General features: G+C 45.6%; 1 protein-coding gene across 1 annotated transcript; it reads right to left on the bottom strand.

The window, feature by feature from the left end:
* Nucleotides 1-564: 564 nt before the first annotated feature.
* On the bottom strand, nucleotides 565-12879 carry LOC122923617 (heme-binding protein 2-like). The gene is made up of 4 exons (XM_044274484.1): nucleotides 12733-12879; nucleotides 10253-10382; nucleotides 3484-3655; nucleotides 565-790 (listed from the first exon to the last, which is right to left on the bottom strand). Exons 1-4 carry the CDS (start codon nucleotides 12877-12879, stop codon nucleotides 565-567), a joined length of 675 nt encoding a protein of 224 aa, XP_044130419.1.
* Nucleotides 12880-14432: the final 1553 nt, after the last annotated feature.

Below are 14432 nucleotides of genomic sequence, written 5' to 3'. Positions count from 1 at the left end.
TGCCTTCTTATCCACATTCTATAGGGCCGAGCTGCGGCTAGGCCACATGACTGATGGATGTGTCATTACTGGCTTAGAGAAGGTTGTGGCATTACTGCAAGCGCTGCAGCCTTCTCAAACAGATGATTAGTGGGGTCCCCAGGCGTCAGCCTCCCACTGGTCAGAAAGTCTTGGAAAACTCCCCTTAAGTCTGTCACAAAGACTGTTAGAGTAAGTGCCAAACTTAAAGGGGCTTTTGACTACACAACTTTTACTTCTTCCAGCAGAACAGTGGGAGTTAATACTGTCTTGGAGAACACTGGTCTTAATAAATGTCCCTCTGCTGGCATATATATGACCCCACAATGATATTTTTCACATTTCATCCACCAGGAGTTATGTACACAAAGAAAATCCACTGAGTATATAAACCAAGAAAAGCCACATTATGCAGATATTTTAATGCTGCAAAATCAGTTACAAAACATCACATACATAACACACTTACAAGGCAATGCTGAAGATGTAACAGCCATACTATTTTGCACATTGGCCTCCGAGCTGTATAAAGAGAAGGCATGAGGATCACAGCCAGGGCTGAGCAGCAGAAAGATCAAGAAATTCCCACTGCTGAGGGGACTTTGCCATGTACCACACTTCATTGTGGCGGCCGAAAAAGTCTAAAGGAGAATAGTAGCCAGCACGTACGAAGTATGTATAATCAAACTGCAGACCAAGGGCAGCCAGGTTCTGTGCTAGGGCTTTAGCTTGCTCGACATACATAGCGGTAGAGGCGTATCCTCCAAAAGTTCTGGAAGAGAAAAAAAATAAATAAATTAATCCAGCAGAGATCAGTATATAATTACACATCAGGTTACATAGTTAGACATATGTCCATCAAGTTCATCCAAGGGATAGGTGGGGGGGGGGGATGTGAATCCCAAAAGGGAGACTCAGATTTCTACATGGTTTTCACTTTTAAAAATTCGTCTGAACCCTTTTTGAAACTGTCCACTGTTCCTGCTGTGACCACGTCCTGAGGAAGTCTATTCCACAGTTATTGCAGTGAAGCTTTGACGCTTCCGGAGACTGAACTTTTTCCTCTCCAGTCGGATGCAGTGCCCCTTGTCTTGAGCACATTTTACATGGAACAGCTTTTCATGGTATTTTTTGTATGGCCCATTTATATATTTGTATAGATTAATCATGTCCCACCTTAGATGGTTATGAAGAAAGATTAAAAATTTAATTTATTTAGTCTTCAGAAGAGACAAGAGCCTCCATGCCCCTTATCAGTTTAGTCGCTCTCCTCTGTACTTTTTCTGGCTGCAGTGCATCCTTTCTATGGACTGGTGCCCAGAACTGAACCGCATATGCCAGAAGAGGGCACACCAGTGCTTTGTAAAGTGGTAATATTTCATCCCTGCCCCGCGAGTCCATGCATGACAATATCCTGGTGGCCTTAGAAGCAGCTGATTGACATTGTATGCTGTAGTTTAATCTACCATCCACAAGGGCAGCCAAATCCTTGTATATGAGTGACTCTCCCAGTGCTACATCACCTAGGACATATGAAGCACAGACTACCACCAAGATGCATAACTTTACATTTGTTCTACAAAACACCAAAACCAAATAACAGAACCTGAGGAAAGCAGGAAAAGAGGAATATTCAGAAGGAATGGCTCCCTGCCTATTAGGAGGCCTGAACCTCACCACATGAGGTGAACAAGTCCACAATGACTGTCCCTATACACTTGATAACCCAGACAACACTAACTCCAATTCTGCAAGGAATAGGATTTTGGTTTCAGTTTTTGCCACGTTTCTTTTTAGGTCCTTATTGCAACCAACATTACATGACAACCACTCATCCTCAGAAGACCTTCCAACCTGAAACTGATTTATGCCAGTCAAGCCAAGGACTTGCGGTTGTCAGTTTCTTGGGACTGGACTGTAAGCTATTCACAACACAAAAAGACTACATTTAAGGAGAATACTTTAATAAACTGACTTAATCCATATAATATGGTTCCTATACTGCCCTGAACATTGTAGGCTGAGGTCAAGCCCAGGAGAGGCAGTTCTGTTAGTGTTAGGGACCCATCTGCAGAAGCCACCTTGATGCCTGGTAGATGGGCCCAAGCCATATTAGATCAAAATTGGCACAAAAGGCTTCTATTTTTTTAATTTATAGTAGGTATAATACTCCTTTAATAAGTAGAATATCCATTTCCCAGTTTTATTGCTTCCTGCATGCTAGCTTTTTTGGATGTGCACCTGTGACTATGAATGTCCTAGTCTAATTTTCTTGTAGTCATCCATATAAATGCCATTCTGGAGGGAAGGAAAAATAAAAAAATTATATTATAAATCATGGAGTTCTCTAGTTAGCCATCTTGTTTATTTCATCTCTAGCCTCACCTACCAGTTCATTTATCTTCTACACCTTTCTGACCACATGAAGCATGCACCAAAATGGTCGCTTCATTGAATCATAATTGATGATGCCTTACATTAAAGAAATGTTATCTGATTTTATTGGAATTTGTTCTCCTTCGATAACCTGATTATACTGTTATTCCGCTTTACACTAACAAATCAAACTAAGGTACTGTAACAGTTTGAAATAAAACAAAAAAAAAAAAAACACTACCGAAATAGAAAATACATCAGTTCTGGAACAATCGGCACTTAGTGTTTTCTAATCTTTTTTAGGTCTTGTCCATCAGGTGTGGTTTATTGGAAATGTGCATTGGTTTGCAGCAAAACCAAGTCAATGTATAGGTGATGTAAACTTAGTGGACAGCCTATAAACAGATTTTATAAATAAATCTGGTGCTGTTTATCTGCCCCATGGTTCCAAAAAAAAAAAGCAAAATTACAGATTAGGCAAAGGGTGACTTTAGTAGTAATATGCCACACGTGTAGTGGTCCTTATACTGTACAGCAGTTCACCTGACACGTTCAGCTGGTTGTGAGGTCTGAGAAATGAGACCCTCTATGGTCAGTTGCTCGATGTGCCTGTATAAGGTCTCATTCACACAGCCCACAGAACAGAACCCGGCTGTGTGCCCACCACAAATCCATTAACTTCAATGGGTCCTTGCGCCACATGTTGTGACAACGTCTAGAGCTTGTCCCATCTTGCTGCATGGTTACAGAAGTCCTTCCACATCCAAGCAAGATATGACAAGTCCTGTGCTTCACCACAACATGTACAAACCGATTTAAAGGAGTTGTCCGGAGTCAGCTATGAACCCGGACAACCCCCTTTAAGTCATGGGTCGGCACCATGATGCTGTGTGCATATTGTCAGTAACTTGTGGATCTGTGTTTTGCAGACCACAAAACATGGTTGTGTAAATGGTACCCAAGAAATGTTTAGGCATAAACAGTATATTCACCCTTGTCATGCAATGTCTGTGCCATAGTTTTAGATTTCTCTTTACATGTTGCTACAACAGAACAAATGGACCACGATCTGAACCGGCAGCGACTTACTTCACATATAGAGAAACTGCAGGATATGTATCCAGGTAAACTTCAGGGTCTGTAGGCGTCGGAGGTTTCTTCACTTCATGTGACACAAAGAAGGACATCGTGGCACTGCCAGCAAGGGGTTGCTTTAATGGCATGTATACCATCACCGGTACTGTCATATTCATCTTCAGCCCTATAAAGGAAGCAGATCAGTATAGATTATACAACATATTGATGCCATATTGTCTACACGGCCTCCAAAACACCTCACTGGATAGCTAAATCTTAGTACCTCTTGTATCAGGGCCAACACCTCGTTCTGCAAGTCAAGTATAGAACCACTTAATATGCACCTACTTTACCACCTCCCTTCTGCCCGTTAACTAAACGTCCGGGGAGGTGGATCTCCATCTCAGAAAGGACGTTTCTGAATGTCCAGAGATGGCAGCTGCACACTAATCATACAGCTGCAGAGCGGGTTGCCTGCTGTCGGTGAAAGCAGGGCAACCCAGAGATAAGGCAGGAACAGTTCCCAGGTGTCCCTGCCTTTACATCACTGTATACACAGTGTTAAACGAGCTCTGTGTGTACAGATCAGGAAGCGCTATGCGGTCATGTTTAAAAATAAGACATTTGATATTGCAGCCTCCATGATGGTGGCTCTATAAATATATCACATGATCCACCCAGTCTGATAAACACCATAAAATATATATTTGGTATCACATCTGTAATAACCAGCTCTATAAAAATATCACATGACCTAATACCCTTGGGTGAACAAAAAAAAAAAAAAAAAAAAAAAAAAAAAAGCCATGGTTCTCAGACTATGGAGAAACTATTTTCAAAAACACTTTATTATGTAAAACAAACTAGACATATTTGATATCATTGCGTCTGTAACAACCTGCTCTATAAAAACAGTGCTTGATTTAACCCTTTCAGCTGAACGTTGCAAAAAAAAAAAAAAACAAGTCTTCATGGTGAGGAGCCTTAGAGGAATATTATCAATTGGCTCAAACGGAGGAGTAGTGGGAGCAGAAAAAACTAGGCCCAAGTCCCAGGGAGGAATCACCGGACGAGGGAAGAAAGAAGTTCTTACTGCCCCCTTCAAAAAACGTTTGATCAGAGGGGAATCTGCCAATTTTACGTCCAGGAAGGCGCTGAGATCTGTACCTTTAGAGTTGACGGGCGGAGGCCTTTTTCCAACCCAGCTTGCAGGAACTGGAGGACCTGAGGAACATCAGGAAAATCTACACTTCCCAAGAAGGACAAAAAGGCATTCCAGGTTCTCAGGTAGATCCGGGAAGTTACGGGTTTCCGGCTTTTGAGCATTGTGGAAATAACCGCATCTGACAGGCCCTTCCATTTTAGCAGGAGGCGTTCAGATTCCAGGCCGTCAAACTGAGTTGCTTTACACTGGGATGATTTATTAGTCCCTGGTGGAGTAGGTCTGGGTTTGACGGCAGTGTCCAATAAACACCGGCTGATAGTTTGAGCAGGAGTGGAAACCAAGCCCTTCTTAGCCAGAAGGGGGCCACCATAATTACATGGACCCTCTCTTCCTGAGCTTTTACCAGGACTCTTGGAATGAGGCTGAATGGAGGGAAGGCATAAAGGAGCCGTTTTGGCCACGGCCGGGAGAGTGTGTCTAGCCATACCGGATGATCCTTTTGCGAGAGGGAACAGAACTTTCTGACCTGCCTGTTGCTTTTGGTGGCAAACAGATCTAACACTGGGGTCCCCCACATTTGGCAGATCTGTCTGAAAACGTGGTGATTTAGGGACCATGTCGACTGAGATAATCGGCCACCACGGTTTTTCCCCCCCTTGATATGCACCGCCGAAAGGGACAGAAGGCTTCTTTCTGCCCAACAAAAAATTTTTTTTTGATACTTCCGCCAGTGTGCGACTTTTGGTTCCCCCTTGTTTGTTTACGTACACCACAACTGTAGTGTTGTCAGTCAATATTTTTACGTGTTTTGGAGAGGAAGCCTTGTAGAGGGAAAGGAGAACCTTGTGGACTGCTGACAGTTCTTTTAAATTTGAGGAGGCGTCCTGCATGTCTTTCTCCCAGGATCCCTGAACTACTGATCCTGAAGAATGACCTCCCCACCCCGAGTTGCTGGCGTCTGTTGTAATGACCATAACATCTCTTGGGCGCCAGTGAACCCCTACGCTCAGATTTCCCTTTATTCTCCACCAAGTTAGTGACTGTTTTACCTGTCTGGGAAAGTGAACCTTTCTGTCTAGAGATGAGTTCTTTCCGTCCCATGAGGATAGAAGAAAGGCCTGAAGGACTCGTGTGACTCTGGGCCCACCTTACTGACGGGATTGCGGCTGTTAGCAGTCCCAGTACAGCCATGATGTCTCTTATCGAGGACCGATCCCTGCTGGAAAAATGAGACACTGTTTGGATTAAGTGAGATTGTTGGTCTTGAGGAAGGAAATACATTAGATGCCTTGAGTCCAACAGCACCCATAAAAACACCTTTTCCTGATTGGGGAGAAGGTCTGTTTTTTTGGGATTTATTATCCACCCTAGAGTTGTAAGACAGTCCTGGATTTGCTTGAGGCGTGATTGTAGAAGTTGGCACGACTCCGCAAACACCAGAGAGTTGTCCAGGTATGGAACGATCTGTACCCCCTGAAGGTGAAGAAATTTTGTGACTTCTGACATTTTTGAAAAAACTCTGGGGGCAGAGAATAGGCCGAAAGGAAGGGCTGTGAACTGAAAATGGGACAATTTTCCTTGATAATAAATTGCATTCCTTAGAAAACACTGATGCCTGTGGTATATTGGGACGTGGTAGTAAGCGTCCTGAAGGTTGACGGTAGCCATAAAGCAGTCCTACGGAAGGATCTGTGGTAGATTTTATGGTCTCCATTTTGAATCTCTTGTAAATGATGGATTTGTTTAAGGACTTTAAATTTATTGTTAGGCGAAAGGAGCCGTTAGTTTTTTTTATAAAAAATATAGGGGAATAGAATCCTTTGCCGGAAAGCAATAACCCTTTCAATACATCTAGGGCAAAGGGTCTTTTTTGGATCCGACACCAAGCCTTTACGGCAACCACCACACTTCCTGCGCCCCGAATCCTTTGAGGACTCATTTGAGGATTAATGTAGTCATCTGACTCTAGGGATGCCTGTTTGTCGGGCTGCTGCCTTTGGTTGATAAAAAAAATGTTTTGGGGGTGGGGAAACAAATTCTAGCTTTAGGCCTTCTTATGGTACGAGTGACCCAAGGGGAGGCATGAATTTCTTGCCAGGCGGAGGAGAATTGTTTTAGTCTGCCTCCTACCTGGGTTAGCGTGTCACTGGGTAGGGCGGGTAGAGGCTTCTGGCTTAAAAAGGTATACCCTTCCTCTAGAAGGTTGCCATCTTTTTGAGCCGTCCCTTTTACTCTGATCTGCTCTTGACCTCTTGATTTTTAAAGGAACGTCTCTGTTGGTAGTAACAGTTATCAGAGGGGAAACCTTTTTTCCTATCGGAGGCCTTCTCCAGAATGTCATCAAGAGCGGAGCCAAATAATCTATCTCCCTCACATGGGATGGAGCACAGGCGGTTCTTAGAGCCTGCGTCCCCCGTCCATGAATGGAGCCATACCGCCCTACGGGTCGCATTGGCTAAAGCACTGCTTCTTGCAGAGAGTTTAACCAAGTCGGCCGAGGCGTCCGCTAGAAAATTGGATGCTCTCTTTAGGGTGGGAAGGGAGTTTAAGATTTCTTCTCTGGACCTACCCCCTGACAGATTGCTCTCTAGCTGATCTAGCCACACCGAGAGGGTTCTGGCCGTACAAGTGGACGCTATGCTGGGGCGCAACATCGCTGTATTTGTCTCCCAGGATTTCCTTAATAGATTTTCGCATTTTTTGTCCATCGGGTCTTTTAGGAGACCCATATCCTCAAAGGGCAGCGAGGATTTCTTTGAAATACGGGCCACCGGAGCATCTATTTTGGGAGTTTTATCCCACAAATCAGAGTCAGACTCTGAAAAGGGGTATTTGCGCTTAAAGGCGGCTGATACAGTCCACCTTTTATCAGGATCCCTCTATTCCCTGGAAATAAGGGCTTTAATATTATTGTGGATGGGGAAGGATCTCTTTTCTCCCAACCCCTGAAAAATTTGATCGTGAAGGGACTGAGTCTTTTACATCTTCCAATTTTAGGGTAGATTTAATATCCTTCAGTAGGGATTGCGTTTCTTCGGGAAAGCACATAGGCCTCCCTGCAGCCTCCTCAGAGGATAAGGAGACCTGATCATCCAGTAACTCCCCTTCATCCAGATCCACTTGGTCTGATATTTCCAGATTTAGGGAACGGGAAGGCGCCAATTGTCTAGAATCAGCCGCAGCCTTAATCTCTTCTCTAATGAGGGTTTGCATGGACTCCACGAAGAAAGGGGATTCTTCAGCGATAACCCTTTCAATACATCTAGGGCAAAGGGTCTTTTTTGGATCCGACACCAAGCCTTTACGGCAACCACCACACTTCCTGCGCCCCGAATCCCCTTTGGTTTTAAGCTTTCTGGACTCACTGTCCTAAAAAGGAATAAAACAAACTTTGTATAGGACAAAGGAGGGACCCGAAGTAAGGGTGGTGAGGGGTCAGTATAGTAAAATTACGGACAGCCAGCGTGCAGGGGGAGGAGAGGTGCAGGACTCCTTAACCCTATATACCTATGTGGAAAACATAAAAGAATAGGGATAACTCCCCCCCGGGAGGAGGCTTACCGGGCTGAGGGCCGAAACAGCGGGATCACCGGAGCGCTTGGACGACTTTGTCGCTGGAAGGCATCTCTGCAGATCACCGGCGGCGGATGTGAGCTTCTTTTTAAATCTCCCGCCGCGCGCAGGAACCGTCCCACGAGAATCTCTTGCCCAAGGAGATCTCGCTCCGCTGACGTCACCACGCCTGATCCCGCGCGAGTTCCAGCGGGCTCGCAAGCCCGAGATCAGGACTTACTCCGCAGGATCGAGGAAGGGAGGCAATGCGTCCCCAATCCCTGCACCAGCCCTCCTGAACGACAGGGAAAGGACCAGGCCGGTGCGGTATTCAAATTCCTGGATAACCCCAGGAGTGGCTTCCACGCACGTCCGAGGACAGGAAACGACTGGTAAGGTAAGGGGAGGAGGCTCCTTAAATGCTGTGCTTACTCGTTGTTTCCCGTCCTGGAGGCAGGGACACCCTCCTGTGAATGCTGTTGTGGAGGCGCCGGGGAAAATTCCTACATCATCATATGTTAACGTTAAAACACAAAATCTCTCCATATTATGCCATGGTTTGAAGCTCTAGACACAAGGATGATTCATTGTTGCCTCATCTCAGACAGTGGGGGCATATCAGTAGTATATGCCTCCATTGTCTTACAGGTGCGGGTCCCACCGCTGGAAGCTGCACCTATAGTGAGAACAGAGCCAAAACACACGGAAAACACGCCCACAGAAGAGAATAGGAGCACTTCATGTATTACCGGCCACAGCTCCCATTCACTTCTATGGGCCTGATGGAAGTAGCTGAGCCAGCGCTCAGCTATTTTTGGTGGCCACATAGAAATAAATGGAGGGCGGCTGCGCATGTGCCCTCACCACTTTCAGGGCTCTGTTCGATATATCCATCGATAGGCATCTGTTATCTGAGAACCCCTTTAAATTGCATTTTATTCTTTGCCATTATTGTTCTGGTGCAATGCCAGACAGTACTGTTGGCATTTACTTATGCAGTACGCCGACTTGCAGGGTGAGGTGAATGGTGACGTCACAGGGGTGGGTATAGTACTCAGTCTGGTATATACCCTGGGCAGATGTACAGCAGTGATGGAGAGGCTGGCACATGGGACCTTTGGGGCACTCTGTATAGGGACCAGGCCTGATGGTAGGTGAGGTGCCCTGGATGTTGCAGGTTTGTTTAATGTGCCGGTGGCAAGATCCCTTTAAATTTGTGACGCCGGTAACGGTGGCACACCGATAGATGGTAGTAATAATGGAGGAACACGATGTGGTGAACAAAAGCTTCCTTTTACTGGAACAATTAACTATTTACAGTCTTTTGGCAAAGTTCTATGTCAGCAGCAGTCACAAGCAGGCTTATACAAATGGCAGGCACAATGTTCTTACAAGATACTCAGAGGGTTAAACACTTACAGATCAGGCTGCACTTTTCCTCAGAATCCTGTCTGTCTTTATCCCAAGGCCCGTATGCCCTATTGCTCGCTTTATCCTTGGTTAAGGGAAACTTCCTCAGGTATACATCTCCTTGCTTTCAATATATCCTTCTGCCCTTCAGCCCTCTGGTTGGCTGAAGACACTTTTGCTCTGCACTGGTTATAGGAACTTCAGGTTTCTCAGGAGGTAACTTCTTGCCCTGGTGGCAACTAAAAACCTGGGCTGTCTAGCTGCATGTCAGGAGGTGGCCTTCAGCTCCTCTCTGGCTAAAGTGCACACTCTTCTGGCTCTACACACCCCTTTCCCTGAACAGGACCAGACATACATATTTATTAGGGGTTCCCTAGCTCCCTCTACTGTCTAGGAGGAGGAACTACACCCTAACAGACCTGATAAATAACAGGGGAAATACACATAAAACTGTAATGTAAAATACAATGCCACTGTTCCTCAGGAGTTGGAGAACAACGTGGCCCGATTGACCCTTGTGTAGTGCCCACATTTACCTAGTGGGACACTACACTTATAATTGGTTCTGTCAGGGTTTCAATCATTTTGATGGCAAGAATAGTACTCCAGAACAGAGAACTGCACAATATGGCCTTATCCAAGAACACAACCTACCTTCAGCATTCTTCCCATTGATATACCTAAACAGACGACTGAAGCTAGTCACCATCCCTATGTTAAAAGCATCTTGTTTTAGTGAAGTTGTCACCCATTGAGTTTCCTCATAGCGACGAAGTTCAAAATCCTGAAACGCAAACATCCAATTAGAACACAAGTAAACTGTCAGCAGCTAGGATGACCAGTTAAAAGTAAAACTAGGTCTTCAGACGATTGTATTGTCTGTTGTGTTTTTTTTTTTTTTTACAAAAGTCCTATTGTCCACATTATGGGCCAGCTGATATCCAGATCCACAATTTGCAGACCGCAGAACAGTCATGAGCCCTTGAAGAGCAACTTTTCTACTCAAATGAAGAGTACAAGCAAATACAAAAAGGTAACATGCTTCCTCCAGTTATCAAACCTGGTCACTGACCTGAATAGTGAACCCAGACTGCCTGCTCACAGAAGGAGGGGTAATGTATTTCATGTATTACGTGCATGACCCACAAATCCCATAAGGTTGTATAGGAAGTGGGAGGTCCCATGAGGCTAGTCAGGGCTGGTTCCACCCTTACTCTCTAGGAGGAAGATTCTGGAGTTTGTGGCTGCCAGCTGAGGAGAGAACACCTCAGAGGAGATCCAGCTTCCCTACAGACTGAGCAGTTTACCAGTCCTTAACATGCACCAGAACCCGGACATCTTTTGAGTGTACATGCTTCTATGAGAGACAGCCCAGTGTAGGAGTCTCAGCATAGCCATCAGCCACAGAGGCCGAACCCTATGCAGGTCACTGGGGCACTGTGGATGTGCCATGTTTAAAGGGAACCTGTCACCCAAAAAACACCTCCCAAACCACCAGCATTACCTTAAAGTAGCCAGCAGTATGTTCCTAAAGAGACTTCTCTTCCTCCGGCCAGATGCACAAAAATCCTAAACTTTAATCCCCTGCACGCGCTATGTAACAGCAGAGTTTGAAGTCAAGGGGCAGCGGCCTCCTCACTTGAAGTCAGGATAACCACACCCCCTTTCACTGCCCCTTCGCCTCTGACAGCCGCACACTTTCTGCCGGCGTTGCTGAACAGCCGAAAGCCATCAGCTGTCAATCAAAAGCAAAGGGGCGTGGTTATTTTGACTTAAAGGGAGGAAGCTGCTGCCCCCCTTGATTTCAAACTCTGCTGTTACATAGCGCGTGCAGGGGATTAAAGTTTGTGTTTCAAGATTTTTGAGTATCTCTAGATGGAGGAAGAGAAGGATCTTTAGGAACATACTGCGGGCTGCTTTAAGGTAATGCTGGAGGGGCACTAATGAGCCTATTACTCTTACTGGGGGCATTCATTCTGGGGTGCACTAATGAGGGCATTAATATTTGGAGCCACAGTATGATAGCAACTTAACACCCTGGGTTAAGCCACACCCCATTTGGGGTGTAACTTAACATGGGCAGTTTTTTTTGTTGGGAAAGGTGGCAACCCTACAGCCAGTACCAAAGCCCACTAAGGATTCCTACTTTAAAGAGGACCTTTCACCTGGAAAAACATTGTAAACTAAGTATCCCAACAGATACAGCCATTATCCCTGGGCACCGCTCTGTTCTCCCGGAAAGTTCGGGGACTTTGTTATAGTAGGCGGTGTCTGCCCATCTCCTTCTCCTAGGCTGTAGCGCTGGCCAATCACAGAGCTCACAGCCTGGCAGGAGACACCCAGCAGAACAAGGGCAGACGCCACCTACTATAACCAAGTCCCCAAACATACCGGAGGACATAACGGGAGAACAGAGCGGTGCCCAGGGATAATAGTAAGTGCAGTGAGATCCCTGGGCGCCGCTCTATATGGCAGGATACTTAGTTCACAATGTTTTTCCAGGTGAAAGGTCCTCTTTAAAGTCTTTTAATATATGCAGATACGGAATTACCACAATATTCCTAAGTCTCACACAACTATGGGCAATATGACGTTTGCCTTCACGGATACAATACATTTTAACACTGTATAGAAACAGCAGTAAAAACTAAGGAAGAGTTACCTAACTGGTGTAAAGTAGAACTGGCTTAGTTGCCAATAGCAACCAGATTCCACCTTTCATAGCTCCTTTGGGAAACAGGTGGAATCTGATTGGTTGCTAGGGGCAATTAAGTCAGTTCTATTTTACACCAGTTTGATAAATGACTCCATGTTTTTTTTGAAGGAGTCAACTTTGGATCTATGATCCAAAGCTCAATTTACTCAAGCCTAGCCCTGACTGATCTACAGCTGGAAGTGGGCATAAGAAGGGGGACTATTCCAGTCAAGGGCCAGAGTAGTTTTCACTCCAAGAGCACAGGCCGCGAGAGGTGCACCCAATGAGCACCAGATACATAGACTAGGACAGCACAGGAGGTTCTACCAATTGACAGAAGAGAACTGATCATTTTAGAACATTGGGTGAAAATGGTAACTAATAAGAGAATCCACAACTAGAAGACATGACGGCTCCACCACCCCTCCCCCACACTTACAGCATATTGTTTCACCAGCCAGTACTTCGGACAGTCATAGTTGTGACAAAATGGAGGCAACTGGTTCTGACTGGAGACATCAGACGCTTGTACTGCAATCCCCAGTACAGAGAGCAGCCCCAGCAGAAGTCTTCTCCTCACCTCCATGTCTGGATGTGTCTGAGGGGGAGCTCAGCTGCTGATATAGGAGGTGGATATGGGTGGAGCAGAGAACGTTCCCCATCAACAGGTTAAAGCCTGGAGTTATGTCCGATCACCGTCACCTGGAGACAACACGGGAGCACATTTAGGCTAGGTCTACTATTTTGTCGCACGGCAACTTTTATAATGATAGTTTATGGTGTTACATTGCGACGTGCAACACGACAGTCGCAAAAGATCCATTCAAAATGCTTTTTTCTGCAACTGTCGCGTCGCAGCATGTCGCATTGCGACACCATAGACTATCATTATAAATGTTGTTGTGTGACAAATTTTGCAGTGTAGTTGTGCCCAATCTGTCGCACAACACATCTCATCGTGTAGACCTAGCCTTAAGCTACTGTAGGGCTACACAGCGAATTCTTGTTGCCAAAAAGTCATGTGACATTTTTTATAATGATAGACCCGACAGTTGCAAAAAAAAATCCATCCAAGTTGTATTTTGTGTGACACCATTGACTATCATTATAAAATATGTTGCGTGACATTTTGTTGCACAACTTATTGTTGCCTTAGGCTAGGGCTACACAGCGACAATAAGGGTACAACTACACTGCTACGTGTTTTTGTAATGATAGTCAATGCCGGCGCAACACAACATGCTGCAACTGCAATGCGACAGTCGCACAAAAATCCAACTTGTCGCGTCACAGTAACAGCGTGTTGCGGTGCGACACCATTGACATTCATTACAAAAAACGTTGCAGTGTAGTTGTACCTTTTTTGTAAGGCCTCCTGCACACGAACGTGTGCTGCCCGTTGCCTTATTATACGGGCGCCGTTCTGTGGGCATTCCGCATCACGGATGCAGAGCCGTTTACTTCAACGGGTCCGCAAATCCGGAGATGCGGAACGGAACCACGGAACGAAGCACGACGGAGTGCTTCTGTGGTGTTCCGTTCCGCAAAAAGGTTGAACTTGTTCTATCTTTTTGCGTAATGGACGGATCGTGAACCCCATTCAAGTGAATGAGTCTGCGATCCGCATGCGACGGCCCCACAGTCGGTGCCCGTGCATTGCGGACCGCAATTTGCGTTCCACAGCATGAGCACGGAGCCATTACATTCGTGTGAACAAGCCCTTAGGGCTCGTTCACACGGCCATATAACCGGATCCGTACCCGTTCCGCACTTTCGCGGAAGGTCTGCGGATCCATTCATTTCTATGGGCCCTCAAAAGATGCTGACAGCATACTGTGTGCTGTCCGCATCCGTTATTCCGTACCGCGGCTCTGCAGAAAAGATAGAACATGTCCTATGCTAACATGGTTATACCGGAAAATAACTGAATCCATAAGACGGATGTCAAAACGGAAGCCTTTAAGTGGCACGCCGTTTTGATCCGTCATAATAGAAGTCTATGGGGAAGCATAACGGATCTGTCTAGTTCCCGTTATGCAAGACGGAAAACAAAGTCCTGTCGATAGGAAACCAGACGGATCCGTTATGATTCCCATAGACTTGTATTATGACAGAAAGCTTACGGGCAGTGTCTTTTAA

This window comes from Bufo gargarizans, unplaced genomic scaffold (assembly GCF_014858855.1).
Source record: "Bufo gargarizans isolate SCDJY-AF-19 unplaced genomic scaffold, ASM1485885v1 original_scaffold_1775_pilon, whole genome shotgun sequence".
Classification (NCBI taxonomy): Eukaryota; Metazoa; Chordata; class Amphibia; order Anura; family Bufonidae; genus Bufo; species Bufo gargarizans.
The sequence above is the reverse complement of the archived record's forward strand: the minus strand, read 5'-3'. Positions and strand labels throughout refer to the sequence as shown.

Bases quoted from the DNA above. Each gene is read 5' to 3' on its own strand.
- LOC122923617 (XM_044274484.1), bottom strand. From the start codon at position 12,879: ATGGAGGTGAGGAGAAGACTTCTGCTGGGGCTGCTCTCTGTACTGGGG. The intron at 3,656-10,252 runs GTAGGTTGTGTT...CTTCCTTTATAG, and splicing joins CAATGGGAAGAATGCTGAAG to GGCTGAAGATGAATATGACA. The intron at 791-3,483 runs GTAAGTCGCTGC...TTTCTCTTCCAG, and splicing joins GCAGTTTCTCTATATGTGAA to AACTTTTGGAGGATACGCCT.